The sequence below is a fragment of the Anser cygnoides genome, chromosome 1, assembly GCF_040182565.1.
Source record: "Anser cygnoides isolate HZ-2024a breed goose chromosome 1, Taihu_goose_T2T_genome, whole genome shotgun sequence".
Lineage (NCBI taxonomy): Eukaryota > Metazoa > Chordata > Aves > Anseriformes > Anatidae > Anser > Anser cygnoides.
Window position 1 is genome coordinate 27,146,821 of NC_089873.1, and position 19,726 is coordinate 27,166,546.

Genomic DNA, 19,726 nt, shown 5'->3' on the forward strand with positions numbered 1-19,726 from the left:
TTCATATTCTTAACAAACTCCCTACTAAAGCTGAAAAGTAATGAATGCAATGTTTAACCAAGATAACTCCAAAGCTTTCAAAGCTTTGGGTTGAATACTGTCTTTGAGCTGTATAACTTGAAAGCTTTCACTAGTGAATTTTATATAACCTTTATTCATTCACACTGGAACATTTATAACATATCATCTAAGTATTGCTAAGTAAAATGGTCATTACCTTAAGGTGTTGCTCAGTATTTATTTCTGCATTATTTCTGCAAATTATTTTTTTCCCACAAAGTTATTTAAAGTCACTTGAAGTTATTGAGGGTTGTCTGCATTATTTGTCTATATAACTACGGATGAGATATAAATACTGAGGTTTGGGCTAAGACTGTAAGGAATAACAAATTTTCACATAAAAATAAGCACATTTTGTTTTGGAAATCTTTCCTTAGATACTTTAAAAAAAAAAAAAAAGCCTTCCCAGGATATCTAATTAAAACTTATAGAAAACTTTCAGTAGTTTCTGAATTTTATTAATATAAATTTTGAATTTTGTCAGACATCCAGCCACTACTACAATTTATAACAAGTTTTACATTAACCTGTTGAAATCTTATTTGTTTGCATTAACAGCTTGTCACCCCTGTACAAAGTTTTCATTCTTCAGATTATGTTCTTGCAGATAAAGCATTGTCACATAACTTGTGCTAAACTAACGAATTCTGTCATTTTGAAAATCCTTCTTAATTTTTGAAAGAGCACAGAAAATGCAAAGCTTTATTTATTTATGTGACTTCCTTCTAACTTCTGTTGCTTTAACTCACAGGCTGGTCTTCCTCCCTAACCCCTTTGTTAACAAGTGGTGGTCCTGTCCCCCTGGGTGGCAGGCCCACCCTTCTTCACCAAGCTGCTGCCCAGGGAAATGTCACTTTATTATCAATGCTGCTTAATGAAGAAGGACTGGACATTAATTACTCTTGTGAAGATGGCTATTCTGCCTTGTATTCTGCTGCTACGAATGGACATACAGGTAAGTGATTCCAGGTTTTTTTACAACATTCATGTGAAGTCTTACTTCATTAGCTTTTAATATTAAATTAATCAAATGCACTTTTTTAAAAATGAAATTGAAACTGAGATATATAGTTTACATGACAAAAGTCATAGTATAGCATATAATATAAGCAAAACTTCTAGAAAAAAAAATTGGAACACAGAAAGGCATTCTTGCTTGTGGTAAAGTTCTGCACGAACATCCATTCTAATTCTCCACTCCCTTCCTATAAAAAGCCACCAGGTATCTTCACACCAAGTTCTTTGACAAATTTGATTATTTTTTTTTTTGTAACAAAGGCAAAAACTTGAAAGAACAAACTTTGCTTTACAGTAAGCAAGGCAGAATATGTCATCACCACTCTTTCTGCAGCAGCATTGAAAATGATGGAAGATGTTTTCAGAGTAGTGTGTTACTTGGGAAATCATTAAAATTAACTGTCTTTATTTTTGAACTAGATGAAATAGCCTCAGTTCATTCCCTACATTCTACTGAGGTAGTTAACAATTTTCTTTTTCTTTTCTCCACTTTTTCAGCCCTTAGTCTTGAGGAGGTAGCATCTCTGAACCTTCCAACAGCCAGTCTTCATATTTTTTAGGTACTTTAATAAAATGATTTAAAATTATATAGTAAAAGATACTAATTTTGTTGATACAAAGTCCAAGCAACGATTTTTACACCATTAACAAAGGCTTTTGAACAGCAACTTTCTCTAAATTTCTCTAAATTTTAGTGAAATCGGGATTATTTTTTACAAGAAAAGGTGGAATGTAGTGCCTTAAAAGCCACTGCATTCAAGACTACTTTGTTATTTTATCTAACAACGTATCTGTTAGTGACATAATCCCTGATTCACTTATTAAAATAGTATTTGGAGAAAAATATTCCTTTTTTTTCTGAAGTATTTTTAAAATCAGAGTGTAAAGCTAGGTTCCAAAATCCATAGCTAGGCAAATGGTATATGGTTTTCTGATAAATTCAGGGTTAATTTTGCTACCAGGCATGAGGATAGGAGGAATTTTCCCTTTGTTCAGAATGTATTTTGTCTTTCTTTGCTAGGTGCTATGATTTATCTCCTAGTAACATCTGGGCCTTTTCATCTGACAGATTCTTTGCTGTTGCAATGACCCTTATACTATTGCAAAAGTCCTTTATTTTATCTACTTCCTTTGGCACTTAGTATTTCTTGCAACTTTTTGTCTTCAGTATTAAGGGTCCACATTTATTATACAGTGGGGAATTTTTTTTTCCTCTTACTGAATGGATGTTCTGTAGATTTTCCTAGATTTATGTCCATTGGTGGTGTTTGTGGATGACAGTGCTTGCCCCAATTCTTCTTCTCTCATCTTGTATTCCTAATATATTTCCAAGCAAATGCCCTGATTTGCAGTTACAATTACTAAGCAGCTCTTACTGACAGCAAAGGCAACTTGATTTCTTGTTTTCTTGTCAAATTTTCAAATAATAGGCACTTGGAGAAGCATGAAGACAAAACAATACAAACAAGCATACACATATGCATCCTGTAGCTGTTTGGTACCTTTTACTTTTTAAGATAAAAAATATATGTATATATATAACTATAGTTTTAGTGTTGCACTTCTATTTACAGTTGACAGGATGTGAATAATACTTTGTTTTACAAATCGGATCTTAGTGACTAAGTGGATTGTATGAGTTCTTGAATGAGAGAATCACACAGCAGCAACACTGATGTCTTCTTAATATATTACGTGAAAATTGAGAGTGATGCAAACAATTAGATTTATAGTATTTTTGGAGAAAGGTTTTTGTGATTAATATGTAATCCTCTGTTTGTTACTTGCAGTTTGTTCCCAAGTGCATGGATAGATGCAGCTCTTCAAAATGCAGTCTTTTAAGAATAATGCTATGTAAAAACATGCAGATTTAAGAAAGGAATTATAGGGATAAATCTCATACTTTAAAAAGTCTTTGTTACTAGCTTTCTTAACTAAAAAGATGGAAAGAAGTGACACTGATGTAGTTTTTAAAAGGATAAAACCATACTAATTTTACAAAGTTTTTCATTATATTAAGTAGGATTGTCAATGGTAAGTTACTGTCTTTTGACTGATTTCTTTCTTTCTTTCTTTCTGTGGAAGACTTAACACATACGCTTAACCTGGAGGGTGAGAACACCATGATATGATTTATTGGGAATACATTCAACCTGGAGTTAGTGACTAAATAGATACAGCGATTTTAGGGACCCCTTGTTTTCTCTAAGTCAACTAACCAGATTTTTTTCTTTCTCCTGGGAAGTACTTGACCAGAAGAAAAGAGTAGCTCTAGACTTGTTAGGGGCCAGTGTAGTGAGTACCTTCCTTCAGAAACAACCACCATCTTGCAGAGTCTGGGAGGAGTGGAATGCAAATGATCTCCACATGCTTTCAGTGAAGACATATAGTATTTAAGATCTGTAGATATCTAAATAAAGGTAGAGCATACTGTAACCAAGACTGTGGCAGCAGCTGTTGTATGCTTGCAGCTCAGTCTATAGAGAAAAATGACAGCTATACAAGATAAGAGAACACTCAAATATTCTTTCCTAATCTGTTCTGTTTGCAAAAAGGATAGCCTTCCTGTTCAGAAACAGTTGCCCTTTGAGAGCTGCAGCTTGGGTTTTTTTTTCCAGCACATGAAGCTCATAGCAGCTTCTTTGTTTCTGTGCACACACACTGTCCTCAGTTCCATGGATCTGAGAGAAAAAACTTCACCCTAAAAATATACACTAAGTACTTTATTTCTGTTTGAATGGGCACTAGGAAACTGTTGTTATGATTTAACCACTAAATTGGGAGAGCTGAACAGATTGTTTGTCAGGCCATCTCGGTTTGATCCATTAACAAAACAGGAGCCACTTGAATCTATTATGTGTTTGATAACATGCACAACAGTTCACGTGGCTGATGCATAGAATGGTTTGTACTGGAAGGGACTTAAAGATCATCCAGTCCCAACTCCCTTGCCATAGATCTGGTCGCCCAAAGCCCCATGCATGTGCATACCTGACCAGTGGTGGCAATCCTGACCATTCTCTGCCACTCACGAGGTGGCTCAGAAAGAGAGAATTAAGCAGTAAGAGTTCCTGAAACAGAGATGTAAAGAAAATAATAATATTATCCAATAATAATATCCTTTGGACTCAGCTATGTGCTAATCACATGCTTTTTTGGTATAATCAATTTTCCTCTACCATGAGTATTTGGATGCTGTGGCACCATCATTGATAGGAAAAACTGGAATGGTTTGGGAAGTAGAATGGGGTGAGATGCAAAGACATAAAGCTACATGAAGTCAGCTCTGCCAAGCCACTGGATATATCTGCATGGTGTTTGCCAGCACTCTGGAGGAACTGACTACCCCGCTTTGATGGAGAGCAGTAAAGTCTCCAGGTGTTTGCTAATGAACTTCCACGTTTTATTTTGACCAAAACCTTTAATAAATGATGACATCAGTGTCTGTCTTGTACCTGCCCTTCTGCCCAGTCCTCCCCGCTGCTGATTACTTCTATGGCAGACAGCAGTGAACTGGAGTTAATGAGTCTGGATTGACCTCAATTATTCTCATCCAAATCCCAATTAAAATCCATCCAGAGGATGCAGGCTTCTTGGAGATTATTGCTCTTTTATGTGATGTGCTACCAGAACAGGTTGTGTAGACCTTGCTAGCTCACATGGTATGCCTTATGAAAGTAGCTATGCTTCCTCATGCTTGCACCTGGCCTGGAGAATAAAGAGCTCATTTCAGTGATCTTCATCAGAAACACTATTTTCACATAGATAAGCTACTACCTGAATGATCTGCCAATCAATAATTGTGAGTTAACTGTACCTTTCTGGAAAGGTGGTCTTGTTCTGTGCGTTCTTCGTTGCTTTTGCATGGCTAACGTATGCTTTGTGAAGAAACTAAAGAGTATTCTTGCCAAATACTTGAAACTGCTAGAAGAAAAAAAAAATCAATATCCTTCAAAAACTTTAGAAGTATTTTAGGATAGCAAGCAGGAATCCTTTTCAATGTAAGACTGGGATTGACATTGGAAAGAGGTAAAAATGATGTCAACGTTAAAGTATTTTTTCCTGTTGCAAAGTGATTGAAAATATAATTTGCTTTTAATTAGTATTGTATTACATGTGGAAATACTAGTTAAATTTAGTTGACGGAGAGCTTCTTCATGACTTAAAAATACTACAGGTTAAATTAGGTAGTTTATCTTGACAAACAACTTTAAAAAAGAGGTGCCATTTCAAATCAGATTATGTATTTAAGAATCTTAATTTGCGATATAATGATTTTCAGTGTTTTAGAATCTTACTTCTTAATTTTAAATTATTTATTTAATCAGCTCCACAACATCTGCCATTAATATTTGTGACAGCAGTGAAAACATTCAGAAATGTTTCAGTCAGATTTCTAAATAATTCTAAAGGTATTTTTCTGGTGTCTAGAGATGAACTTTACTATTACAGCTTGGTCCAGGATCTTACTCAGTGCTGTAACAGGATGCATTAAGCTTGCTCAGAAACTGGGCCAGCAGTTTATAACTGGTGTTCAAGCTGAGCTTATTTTCAAGGTAGTAGTTTTAGCTACAAAAGATTTGTTTTATCTTGGTGTAGAAACAATTTTAAGAATATAGTGGAGATTTAGTGTTTTCTTCAAGCTTTATTGAATTAAATGATATTCCAACATATGTATGAACATCAGTATAATTACTATGTAATTAATTGTCTTAATTTAATTTAGCTTGGTGGAGTCAGGCTGCTATTATTTGTACCATGTTATTCTGGAAACATCTGAATAGGAAAAGTTTTGTTTTTTCTTTGCTTTTGTGATCTTATTAGTCATTGCAATCCCATGTCAAAGTGTCCTAAAAGAAGGTTGGCCAGCCTGCTGTTTGAGTTCTGTGCAATTTGTGAGCATTTCCACTGTGGCTGTCATTTTGGGGACTTGTCACATGGCTGTCAGTGGGACTGTGCTGCCATTGGGGGCTGCTGGTTAATTCAAATTTCCAGCTTCAGAAATACCTAAATTTAGCTAACACTAACAATGGGAGTTGCCATTAATGGGCATGTTTTTGGATCTCAGTAGAATCCAATCCAGGCCCTTTTTGCAGTAGAGCGGTGGTGCCCCGAGGGAGCAATTCTCCTCATCTCTCTCCTGCAAATTCTTTCCTGAGCTTCTACTTTGGTTTGCTATGATGTGTGGCGTATAGTCATAAAGGCTGGCAGCTATTGCTCCAAGATGATGCTCCTTGAGCAGGTTTCATTTTCTGGTAGTTTTAACCACTTGTTTTTGTTGCATCAGTCTATGTTTATTATCAATTTGTAGATTGTGTGAGATTGCTGCTGACTGCAGAAGCACAAGTTGATGCTGCTGATAAAAATGGCTTTACACCCTTGTGTTCAGCAGTTGCTCAGGGACATGTCAAGTAAGTGAAGTCTTAATATTTTTCTCATCAGCTATTACTCTCTTTGTATTCTGTTTACATTACTTTATATACTTTCCTTACATTGCACTACTATTGCATTCTTAACTGTCACTACTATTGCATTCTTAACTGTAAGTGCATTTAAATATCATTTACTGAAAGCAACCACTCAAATTCATATTCATAGACTGTTCTGTTTTCAATATTTACCCATTTTTTTGTTTCCAGTTGCAGCTCTCAAGGTTGTTGAACATGTGTAGTCTTAGTAACCACAATGTGATGCTGGTCTACATGGTAGTCATACCTTTGGATTTCTTAATTTTCTTCATGTTCTCAGCCATAATACAGGTTTAACAGAGGAAGAAGGAAAGAAATTATTTGTGCATTAAATTTTTGAAGCATAGAGAAATGTGATGTATCATATACAGAGACAAAAGAACATTTATCTAAGTTTTCTTATAAGTGGTGGAATCAAATACTTTAAACAACCAAAAGAGTTTTTTTAATGTCTAAGTTTTTGTATCAGTAATTTTGAAAAACAGAAAATTATGTATGAGTCAAAGAATATTTCTAAGAACATACAGTAATTTCCTTTTATCTTTGAAGCTACTGTTTTAGAAAGATTGGTGTTTTATGACAGCGTGGTTTGAGAATTCTGTCATCTCTTTATATTGAGAACCAGTACACAACAATTCATCCAGATGATTTTTTTTCCTCCCTTTTCTTTAAGTGGAGGAGCTGAAAGCTAACCCCGTGTTTCTTTTTTGCAGCTTTACTGTGTATCATGGAATCATAGGAAATAGAACTGAAAGTTGGAAGCAGCTATTAGATAACATCTTCCAGAGCACCCTTATCCAGAATAAAGCTATTTTACAGATGCAAAGATGCAACTGTATCAAGTACATCAGTATGAGTAGGGGTCTTTATTACAGATGTTACATTTGTTTTATATATGTTTGGTTTTGTTTATCTTCAGTTTTTGATTTTATTTTTTTTTTAGTTTCAGATTTTAACATTTGTTTTTTTCTGTGATACAATAGCATATAGGAGTCAAAGTCTTAGTGTTGTTACACTGTGATAGGCCTTGTCCCACTAGGTTGTCCCTATCCTTTCTTATGATCTTCCATGGGTGTATAAGGAATATCAGAGATTGTTGCCACTTGTTAGAGAACTTCAAGCTTATCAACTAAGGAATACCTTTTGCTGGAAGTCTTTAAAGCAGAAACACCCCAGTAGGTGTTTTGAGCACAAAAATACATATCTAATGAAAAGTTTCAGTGTTTTACATAGAATCTGTAAAACATGTATGTGATTTGATAAGATGAACCAAAGGTACAACTTATTTTCTCTCACTAAAATAAATATCTTAGATTTTTTGGTTTGTTTCAATAGGAAGCTGTTTATTTATGACTTAGCCTCACACTTTGCTTTATATTGTCTGCTGTTATGATACTTCAGACTTCATATTCTTTTTCTCTTAGACTTATTATGTAGCATGAAATCCCGAAACGCTTTTCTTCCTTTGACTTTCTTAGATATTAAACATGAACCAAATCGTAAAAGTGAGTGTAGAATAATAACAGGGCCAGATGAAAATATCAGAGAGACTGCAAATGCTTCTAGCTGTTTTTATTTGTTGATCACTTGAAATTTCTGGCTGAGCAAAAGTCTGTAATAGGCAAAATCTGGGGCAGTGTTGTAGTTTGTTTTCATTCGAGTGTTCTGTTGCATAGTCGGTGGTACTTGTGTTTCTGCAGCAGTAAGAATCTGGGGTTATTGACAACAATAAACTACTATCAATTACACACTATTTGTCTGTGGTAGATTTGCTAGCCAGTCCCCTGTGACAGACATGTCACTCGTGAACTGGGACGATATTGTTGTTCCAGCCATAGTTACGGACTCAGGAAAAAAATTGACAGCTCTTTGGGGTTGTTTGGTAATTCAGAAAATGCTCTCAAGTAAAACTTTGAAAATCATTTCCCATATGGTCCAAACCAAGCTGACCTCAACTGCTCTTAACGTAAAAAGTGAGCGTAGCATTTCCAGAGTCATCTAGTCCCCCAGGGAACACTGTAGGATATTCAACAACGTCTTCTTGAAGCTGTTATTTATGAACCTGCAATTAGACAGTCTTCCTTGAAGTGTCAGAGAATTAGAACTGCTAGATTTTTAAGAACCTGCTAGCATCATACAGTACAACAGCTTGAATACAATGCAAAATGACAGTACAGGTATTTCTGACACAGCAGACTCAAAACTCAATCTGCAGGTGCTTTATGGAGGTGTCTTGCTATGAGCCGATCTTAACACAATTTCTTTGTTTGTGATGGTATGGTTAGGGTGCATGTTCAACATATGATAAAGTAGAACATCAATTTTGTTTTCTTTCAGTTTATTTGAACATTTTCAGAAAGTGCAGCTTAATCATTCACACTGCAGTAAAAAAAAAGTCCTTATTTCTGACTAAATAAAACCCTTACTAAGAGTAGGTTTTTCTAAGTGCTTCTGTTTTTTCCTTTGTAATTTCTTACATTCTCATGTATATGTAATATTATATATATATATATATATAAAATATTGTTTAAGATATTTTGTCATCCTGTTTACTCTAGTATGGTCTCCTTACCTTTAGTTATATGGCATCGCGTTAGTTGCTCTCAGGCTTCAATGTTGCTATCCTTTTATTTTTATAGACTGATAAATACCGAACAAGGGAGATGGGGAGTTATCTTACGTTAAAACCTTTTTGAACTGCAGAGAGAACAGGAGAGAATTAAGATTTTTGTAAAGTCTTCAGAGTTGCTGAAAACCTGGGTTTGGAAAGGGAAAAGGGGACAACCCTGTTATAAGAATCAGGAAGAGAACTGGACTTACCGCTACAAGGTCATGAGGAAGTACAGGATCTCGGATCCAAACTCAGGCCCCTAATGAGTCTCAAGTTCTCCTCAGCACTGCACCTCCTCTTCTGTCCTCCCTGCTCCAGTAGCTGCTGCCAACACACCCCAAACCATCCTGCCCCTTTTGCTGTCCCTTCCAGTTTGCTTCTCATTTGCTGGTTTCTAAAGCTAGTGCAACCAACAAACAAAGCTCCCAGTAATTTGATAAGAGGAATGGGAGTTGCTGTGTTTTGTTTGTTTTCTTCTTGAAACTATTTTAAACATCAGTAGTCACAAAAGAAATGCTACTTTATTGCTCAGCTGTCATAAAGTTTTTTATTTGCCTTGTGAAATTGTTTTAAATAACATTTATATAATAACAATAAATACATCTACATTAGTTTAAGATTTATGGGTTTAAAGTAACTTGATTTTCCATCTTTATTGTACATTAGTATAAAATTATATACATATGTACATATGATGAATAAAATCATGGGTTGATCTGTATCTCTACAATCAGTACTTTACCCCCCCCCCAAAAGAAAAAAAAAAGATATTTAAATATTGTAAGTTTTAAAGTTTTTGAATGTCAAATATGGGATAATTGTACTAACTTATTGTTTGCTGTAGGTGTGCAGAATTATTAATTATGTATCAGGCTGATATTAACCATGCTGCTGAAAGAGGACAGACACCTTTGTACCTGGCTTGTAAAAATGGAAATAATGATTGTATTAAGCTCTTGTTGAAAGGAGGAGCAGATCGAACAGTAAAAACCAGTGTAAGTGAAAGTAGTTTTTAAAGTTAAAATACATTGTATAATCCTGAATAATTACAAACACCGAGGAAATATTTACATTGAAGTATTTATTTAAAGTTTTCTTTAAAGCTGGAATATGTCATGTCATTTGAAATTAGTATTATTTTCTTTTCATCCTACTTTCTTTTTTTTGTTAAGCTGTGTGTTTTGTCTAAAATCTCCTGAGGTACATGACTTCCATATCATTTTACATACTTCAGATTCTGTCTGCAATTTGCTCTACAGACTATTCTTCAGCACGAGACATGCAAAACAGGACTCTTCTGTTTTGAATTATTTTAAGGTGGAAAGGTGGAGATAAAGATGTTTTTTCCACCTTTTATGTTATGAGGTATTGTTGTCTTTGAGGGACACCACCCCCACCCCACCCCCCAGATTTGCTAGCCAGTATTGTAATGTCTCATATCACAAATGACAGAATATGGCAAAAAAGAAATCAAGCATGCAGGAAAAAAGGAGGAGGACTGTCTCAAAATTAACATCTAGCTACTATCTGGGTACCGCTCTTTTCAGGTAGTTTCCTGATTTTTTTTCCTGAAGATTTTGAAGTAAGCATGACAGTAAATGTGGGGTGTAGGCTGTCCAGAAACAGAAAAGAGTGTTAGCTTCACAGTACATTTTGCTAAGCATATAGGGGATTTTTTGGATTCATTTATGATGGGTTTCAAAAGTAAATATTTTTTTACTTGAGATGAGAGAAAGTTGTGATGTCAAACACGTGAAAATATCTGGTAAATTGATTAATGCAATATGATACAGATTATTGAACATTAGTCATGTTAATTTGATACGTAGTAAGGAAGCAATCTTCTAGCAGCAAGTACAGTCCTTTATTACTTACACTGTTCTAAATGCCTTGAAGTCTCCATCCATTGCCCTGTCCTTGTAGAAAACTGTAAACTTAGTGTGCTACATTTCCTTCCCTCTCATTCCTACACCTCAAACATATACAAGTAACTCCATATTCCCCAAAGATTATGTTGTCACTCTTGCCTATCTTGTCAATTTCCAAACGGAGCATTCCATTCAGATTCATTGCTGATATGAGTTCTGCAGACATTTTCCTATGTGTTTGGTGGGAGTGTGCTTTTTGCTTTTGTTTCTTCAGGATGGCTGGTCACCCATTCACGCAGCAGTGGATTCTGGTAATGTTGACAGTCTCAAGCTCCTGATGTACTATGGAGAGCCAAACAATGAGAACTCTTTACCTGATATAGAGCCTAATTCAGACTACTTTGATTTGGAGAAGACAGAAGATGGCTGTAGCAGTAGAGGAAAACCTGTTGTTTCTGCAGACCTCATCAACCATGCTGACAAAGAGGGTTGGACTGCTGCTCACATAGCAGCATCAAAAGGCTTTAAGGTCAGTCTATGTGAACAAGTTACAGTAATGTGCTAGAATTTAGGCAAGATAAATCCTTTTTTCACTTTGAATACTTTGAATTTCACTTTGAAACATGAATACCTGAGATTCAGACTTTCAAAGTTAAGCTGAAGTGAATCCCACCATAAATGCCAGGTTATTGGGTGACATGTATTTAACAAAGATGTTAAATGGATATAGTTTACAGTTGCAGTTAGGGACAGTTTAACTACAAACAATTTCCCTGCAGGAAAAGAAATATTAATCACATCTGTGCAATAATACATTATTTAATTACTTATTTTGGGCAGCCTTTTTATCAGGCAGATAATAAGCTTGGGGGCAGGAAAACTGATAATATGGAGACATCTGACAGGTTTAACTGATTACACACAGGAACGTTTCTGGACACGGAATAGTGTTCTTGACTATTGAGAAGATTGATTTATTTATATGACAGCTGTCAGTCAGATCTTACTGTGACACTTTTACCCAAGGAGAAAATAAAGAACAATTACTAAACACAGAACAGAGTGAATTAGGATAATGCAGTGCAATATTTCAAAAAGTATCTTGTGATTGCATGCCTAATTCAATATCTGCCATTATATTTGCTTTTTTCCTAATAAATTTGCTATGAAAAATTCATAATAGCCACAGATTTGAGAGTTAGTATATTAAGATATGTTTATTTATTTTGTTAAATGCATTTTTTGACTCAAGAAAAATGTTTGGGCTATTGAGAAGCTAAAGAATGCTTAATACATCTTTTAAGTACTATTAACAATTCATCTCTGTTCTCTAATCCTTTATCTGTACTGCCTCTGCTGTGTCCTTCATGACACTACATGATAGTTGCATGTAAACAGTTCTGGCACTTGCACAGCAGTTCAAGATTGTTAGGCGTAAGACATTCACAGGTGAATTATTGTAAATCAGCTGCTTGTTGCTGCTCTGCAGGTCAACAAAACTTCTTATTCTGCTGAGGAAATAAGCTTCATTTTTTGTTCTTTCCCACCTCTTTTTTTTCCCTTCTTACTTCCTACTTTTAGCCTCACAGTTCAATCCTCCCCATTCTGCTATCTGCCACTTATTACATTCATTTGAGAAACACTTAACTTACAAACCTGATGAGAATATACAGGATGGTTTTGTTTTGTTTTGTTTTGTTTTTCTTCCTCCTGTTTATTTTTTTATGGAGAATTTAGTGAGCTAATTAATTTTTGAAATGTTTAGCAAGTGCTGGAACTGCTATATAGTAAAATCTATCTCATGGGAAGCTAGGGCTTAAATGACTGAAATGTGTCAGAGTATCATATGTACTGACAGATTTCTTTCTGTAACAGCAGATACAAAACAGGTAACAAAAGCCAAACTTGGAACGATTGGAACATTTATAAGCTGCTTCTCTGTATTTTTGAGATTTGTTTCTCTGCTACAATTAGATTCAGAGTTTAACAATATAATAATAATTAGTATCATTAGCAATGGCGTATTTTTTGATTAGGATATGTCCTTGAAGGCATGTCTGAAGATGACAATGCTTTCATGCAGGCCACCTCTATTGTTGTTGAATGGGTGATCATTAAAAATCAGGAATTAATTGGTCTTCTGACCACTGATTTCAAATCAAAATTTGAAATGTATTTTTGTGAGCACTTTTTTTTCCTAGTTTTGAAACACCCATATAATTGATTTATTTTGGTTACAGTATGATTGTACCAATTAAAATTTATCTGCTTGTAGCTCGTTTCTAATGAACTATAATGATTTTTTGCTTTTGTCAACCGTGCCCCTCTCTCTCTCTGTCTCTCTCCCTCTCTCTATATATATGTGTGTGTGTGTGTCTGTGTATATATATATATATATATATATTCAGTCTTCAAAGTTTAAATGGCAATCATGGTGTTGGTATCGACACTGTATGATCTACAAAATGTTTGTGCTCTGAGTTTAGTATAAATGCATTGTTATTATTTCACTGCATCGCTACTAAGCCTGGAGAAATTTGGGTTTATCTGCCAAAGGAGAGGCTTGCAAGGTGATTTTAAAAGATTGTTTTTCTTTTGCTGTGTACCAGTAAGATGTCAGGCATGATGGAATCTTATACTTGCTGAAATGGAAAGGGAAAACTGGTTCTATGGATTCGTTTGAATAGTTTCCTGATTTAGTCTTTATTAAGCTTTAGAATTGCCTTTTTAGTATTGCTTGAACATCGAGGAACAGATTTTCAAAACAGGATGTATTGAAATGTCTCTGTTGTATTGTATTGTGATGTAGGGCTTCTGTTGCCTTATGTGAATATCTTAACTAGTGGCCAGATGTTAAGAACTGCTCATTTCAATGGATCAGCACTTGATGCTTGAAGACTGTAGAAGCCTGGTTATGTTATGTTCTGCTTTTTCAAAATCTTCGTTTGAGACTTTCAAGACTGGTGTATAAAATATTTTTACACCTTGTTTTCAGCTCAGTGAGGAATATTGCTTGGACACTCATATACAGAATTTCTGTAGCTGATCTTTGGAAATGCATGTATGTGAATTTCAGTTAGGAGTCTTAATTACATATTGGTAGAACTCTGCAATGCAGCAAATGGACAATTAAATAATACAGCTCTTACCTTTGCAGAACTGTCTAGAAATCCTTTGTAGCCATGGTGGACTAGAGGCTGAAAGAAAAGATAAGTGTAATCGAACATTGCATGATGTTGCTACTGATGATTGTAAACATCTCCTAGAAAACTTAAGTAAGTAATTGCTATCAATAATGTATAAAAATCGTTTTAGTAAAGAACTTGTGGGTTAAAAAAATTTGTCACCACAAAATTTTCTTACTTCAGCAAGTTACTATTCTCCAAATTTTGCAAAAGCGTATGATAAAATTTTGCTGGAGAGTGTCACATGATTTATATCTTCATGTTTTTGATCCATTTGAAAAGATGGTATATATTGTACATACGCAAGCATCCATATCCTTGTAAAATTTTTGAATTTAATATTAGTAGCTAATTTTTCTAAAGCTATTATCTTCTTTGACCTTCATTTTCATCTTTTAATCAGATTCTTGCAGAAAAAATCACTGAGTGTTGGATAGCTGTCATATTTCCTCAGGCTAAGACAATCATCTAGTCTTTAAAAGCACAGTTTTATTTGTCACTTGTTTATAGTGTTAGGGATTGTTTGTTTATTATTCAAAGCAAGTCTTAGAGAAAATTTCAAGCAATTTCTTCTTACCCACATGAATAACTTCTGTGAGAAGATTGTTCTTTTCTTGGAACCTGTCTAATTCCTTGTCTGTAAGTTTTCTTAAAGTTCAGTAGAGCTGGCTTACCCCTGTATTTCTTGAGTTACAACTTAGTCCATCCACTCACAATTTCTGTTTTCTCTATTTTTCTGTATAGTCAGAAGTACCGGCTTTGTAGATTTGTACGCTTTGATTTATTCACTTTATTTTGTGTTTGCATTGTGGGATGTAGGTCTGCGATTAGTGAAGTTCATTGATTATCAACAAACTAAAGAAGCTTTCTCTGAGCTGTTTTTGATTTTCATCTTCAGCTATTATAACATCTGGGTTCCTACAATTTTACCATAGGTGCACAACTCACTTTATGATAGAAACTTCTCCTCTGTGGTCTACTTCTTTATCAGACTGAAGCTAGTTTCCAATGGCTGAATCTGTAGCCTGCTAAATAGATGCTTGTATTATTTTCATCAGTCCTAATCTCCTGTCAGTCTGGTCAGGCTTATCATGAATCCAACTGCTTTTATCAGGTCAGAACCTTTGCGCTGCATTTCCCATATGGTTCATTTGTTAAGCCTGTAGTTCACATCACCGCAATCATAATTAGCTCCCCCCACACATGCACACACAGTATCTGATCTGTAGAAGCTTGGAAATAATTCTGTTGGATATGGATGTACACCTCACCGAGCCAAGACTGCATTTGGGGTAAACTGGGTATGTGCCATCCTCTGCCTTCCTCACAATCCAGTAAGGTTTTCACTGTAAGGAGTTATATGCATGTAGGACACTTAAGATGTGCACCGACCTATCTGAATGACTGGGGGCCAGGATTGCCAGCTACTCTGTAGAGGTCACCTGCACTGAAGTTTTGGCATACACTGTAACTCCATCCTAGGGGTCTGTTCCCTTGTAGAGAACCCCCTCTGTTTTTTACAGTCATTACTCATTTCCATGAAGTCCAGACATCAGAAGGGCAAGTCTTTGATACATTTCTCACAATCCTATATCTGAAGGATGCCCCTGAGTGATCTTTTCCCTATGGTTGGCTAATGTATTTAAATCAGAGCTTTTGTGAAGTCAGAAAATCCTCATTGGTTTGTACCAGCTGAAGATTTGGCTTCTGAGCTCAAAACCAAAATTAAGATAATATTGCAAGATTCCAGGATAAGCTGACATCATTTTTTTGCATTGCACTTATTTTAGATTACATGAATAATTTCTGAAATGTACTGGTTTTGCAGTAAGCTTGAAAATAGTTTCATTTTCATTTTTAGTAATCTGATTAATCTATACAGATTGCTGCTTCTCTTGAGTTTTATTCCAGTTTTCAAAGAGTAAGCTTCAAAATAACTAAGTTGATTTTATTGTATGTTTCTTGTACGTGGATGTAAATTTTCTACTTTCTTCTTTTAAAATTTTCTTAGCGTTTATTCAATAGCAAATCAAATACACAGTTCTAAGTTAATTTTCTTACATTTTATTTAAAGACATTTGGCCCAACTAACTGTGTTTTCCAGTTATGCACCAGAGCCAATAAATTCCTTTCTGCATTGATAATAAAATGTGCACAACCACAATAAACTGAAATATTAAGAAGCATGCTACTGTCTTAATTTATAATAAATTAGTCTATGAAGAGGAAAACAAAGATTAAGTAAATTTTATCTTTCGCCTAATTATTTGAGCATGATAATACTGATTTTTTTGTAATAGACACCTTGATATTTATTTTTCATTATTGCTCTGATTTTGTGGTGGTGACCTGCGCTCTGCTTTTACATCTGCTCTTCTGTAGCAGGAGTTATGTTATGGCTTTCCTTTTAAATATGAGGTGTTACTGGTCTTTAATAATGTAATTTTTATTGAGTTTTACAGTTTTTCTCATTTTTGTTTTTCTGTTTTTCAACAGATGCTCTTAATGTACCTGTAAGGATTTCAGTCAGTGGCATTGAACCAGCCCATTGTGGTACAGAGGAATTTGATACAGAAAACACAATATGTGCTTTAAATATCCGCAAACAGACATCATGGGATGATTTTTCGAAAGCAGTAAATCAGGCAGTGACAAATCATTTCCAAGCAATCGCTTCTGATGGATGGAGGAGCCTAGAAGACCTGTCATATAATAGTGCTGCAGAATCCAGCATTGGTCTCAGTGCAAGCAGTATATTATCTGTCAAACTAGGTATGATTATTGGTGTAATAAAAGCAAAAATGAATGGTTTTCCTGAATTCGTGAAATCTTATTTCATCCCATAGTTTAAAATATACTAAAAGTTACTTGTGACAGTTGCTGAATGTTATCAGTGCTTTCATGTCTATACATTCGTTTAATAAAACATTTTTATACTCACTGTTTATGTATTACTATAAAGAAGTAGAGTAAGATAAAAATATCTTAAGTTTCTTGATCTTTTAGATGTCAGACTAAGAAAGGCCAATACTAAGTATGAAATTTTGAACATTGCTGGCATGAAAGTATGCTTTTGTTTTAACTGTGTATGGTACTTTAACATCATCTTGGGGACCAACCATAAGGTCCTATGACATTTAGTCCTTTACTCGGTTTAGTACTCCAGAGGAGGTATCTGTATTACATGTGAAACAAAAGGAGTTAAACCAAAGCCCACACTATCATCTGTACAGTACACCCAGACTGTACAGTAAATCCAGAATGTAAATCATCAGCCTAGGTTGAACAGAACTACCCCTGTTTTATGTAGCTTCACTTATCAATGTATAATATAAAAATATTTTAAAAGAATCAAAATAATGAGAAAATTGACCAGAATGTGGTAGTACTAACAGTTGCATAGGACGCTGAAAATTCATGTATATCATCTTCTCCACCTCTCCCCAAAGAAAAAAAAATACCACCACCAACAAAATAAATCTATTTCTATTTGACTATGCAAATTATGTTCTTTTACTTACAGGGTAGTGTATTACTTGTAAAGATGTAAAGACAATCTAGCTATTAACTTGTCTATTAATTGGCAGAAAACATCAGTATCATCAGTCATATATCAAATAATAGTATAATTTAGTACATGAGACTGGTCTATTTGTCAAATTGGTCAGTGTATACAAACAATCTGTAAGTAATTGTATATGTGTAAGTATAGGATACTTTACATAGATGCAAAGAATCTCTCATTTTTTCTTTTTGATAGGAAACATTTCATGGTCAACAGGTCAGATTTTTTCCCAACCACCATGGGACTTTCTGAAGAAGAACAGAGCTGAACATATCACAGTGTTTTTGATTGGTAATTTTCAATTCATATTTTTCAGTTTTGACTGTTTAAACACTCCATGAAATACATAATTTGAGAATCATTTACTGCTGGTTTTCTTCTTCAACATTACTCAGTCCTTAGAAATATCATATCCGGTCAATTGTTTAGCTTGATTTGAAAGGGCTTACAACATTTAGAAAATATGGTGGCACACAAAAGCCCTACTGTCTTTTTTGATTGTATGGTAGTATCCATTTTACGTATGTCATGGATAACTCTGAATCTGTGTAGCTAGATGCCTTTCATTTCTTTGTTATTTTAATTTGCATAGCCTGTAATTTTAGGAGGTCGCTGTAGAAACAGTATAAAAAGCATGTGTATCCATTATACATGCTTATCAACATGAGAGATTTAGAAATGTTATTTGCTTATCTGTTTTTTAAAGGACCTCAAGAAGGCTGCCTAAATAGTGTGACTTACGCATCTATGATCCATCTTCAGACTCTTCAGAATTACCTCCGCCTGGTGAGTACCAAGCTAACTTCTCTCCACATGCTATTCATATGTGAAATTATTACATTAATAGAGGTGACTTTAAAAAAGCCTCCTACTCTAGGAATGTCAAGATTTCTAAAAAATTAAGTAGGATGAAAGCTGCTACTTTAAAATAAAATTCCCACTAAACATTCTCCCAATAATTTTAGTCATGTGAGGGCATTCCCTTCATTCTTTAAACAATTGCCATCTGATTAACTAATGTTTAAGAAAATATATTAAAAAATCTTTGATATCTTATTTCTTTCCAAAGTGATTTCATTCTACTTTTTGACGGAAAAGTAAATTAGAAATCATGTAAGCAATTATTTGAGACTTTAATTTTATTATCAGCTTATATATATAAAAGATATCTGTGTGTATATATGTGTGTGTGTGTGTGTGTATATATGTGTGTATATATACATATCCTGTAACTCCTATAAGTTATTTAATATCTGAAAATGTAGGGATAATTGGGTAATGTGAGTTAACTTTCTTAGATCATTTGTTTTAACATTGATCATCAAATCGGAATTAGTTTAAAAAACTACATAAATTCTGCTATGTCCTAGGATAACATTTTAGGTTGCTTAGAAGAGCAGTTGTATGTCATAGATTTCTGCTGTGTTCAACAATATTGCACAATGATGTGTGTGTATTCTCTTAATTACTTTTTATAGATGAAGTAATAGTTCATCTATCTAATAGTAATAGTAACAGTTAAGATGGACAAAATAATTTTTATTCTGCTACACCATAATTTTATAATTAACCCATTTCAACTGGAAATAAAGTCCTTACACTAAGTCCATAAGTCCTTTGCAGTGACTTAAACTACTCTTTAATGATTGTAACATTATTTTGATATATCTATTCTAATGTGAATCAAGAAATGTGATTATCTGTGATTCCTAGACATGTCCTTCCTACATGAATATTCAAGTTAATGAAAAGAATATTTTTTTCATATGGTTTTACAAATAAAGATATAAATAGGAACTTCCCCTTTGAAAATATTGTGGTACGCAAACATTGTCTATTTTATATCTTATATAGTAAGAATTATCAACTCCAGTAGTGCAAAACAAAGAATTTCATCATTTATTAGGCTCTGATTCTCATGTGTGTAAAAGAAAAAAAAAATAAAAATCAAG

At 34.4% G+C, this 19,726-nt stretch overlaps 1 protein-coding gene across 2 annotated transcripts in view; it reads left to right on the forward strand.

Moving 5' to 3' along the window:
• The window catches only part of CTTNBP2 (cortactin binding protein 2), an 89,559-nt gene that overhangs the window by 48,468 nt on the left and 21,365 nt on the right, over positions 1 to 19,726 (forward strand). For both annotated transcript variants that reach the window (XM_013190811.3, XM_048050986.2), the window contains exons 5-12: positions 812 to 1,015; positions 6,389 to 6,488; positions 10,001 to 10,151; positions 11,299 to 11,553; positions 14,182 to 14,299; positions 16,706 to 16,981; positions 17,970 to 18,065; positions 18,481 to 18,560. In XM_013190811.3, coding sequence (XP_013046265.2) covers positions 812 to 1,015; positions 6,389 to 6,488; positions 10,001 to 10,151; positions 11,299 to 11,553; positions 14,182 to 14,299; positions 16,706 to 16,981; positions 17,970 to 18,065; positions 18,481 to 18,560 — 1,280 coding nt within the window. The remainder of the gene's footprint in view (positions 1 to 811; positions 1,016 to 6,388; positions 6,489 to 10,000; positions 10,152 to 11,298; positions 11,554 to 14,181; positions 14,300 to 16,705; positions 16,982 to 17,969; positions 18,066 to 18,480; positions 18,561 to 19,726) is intronic.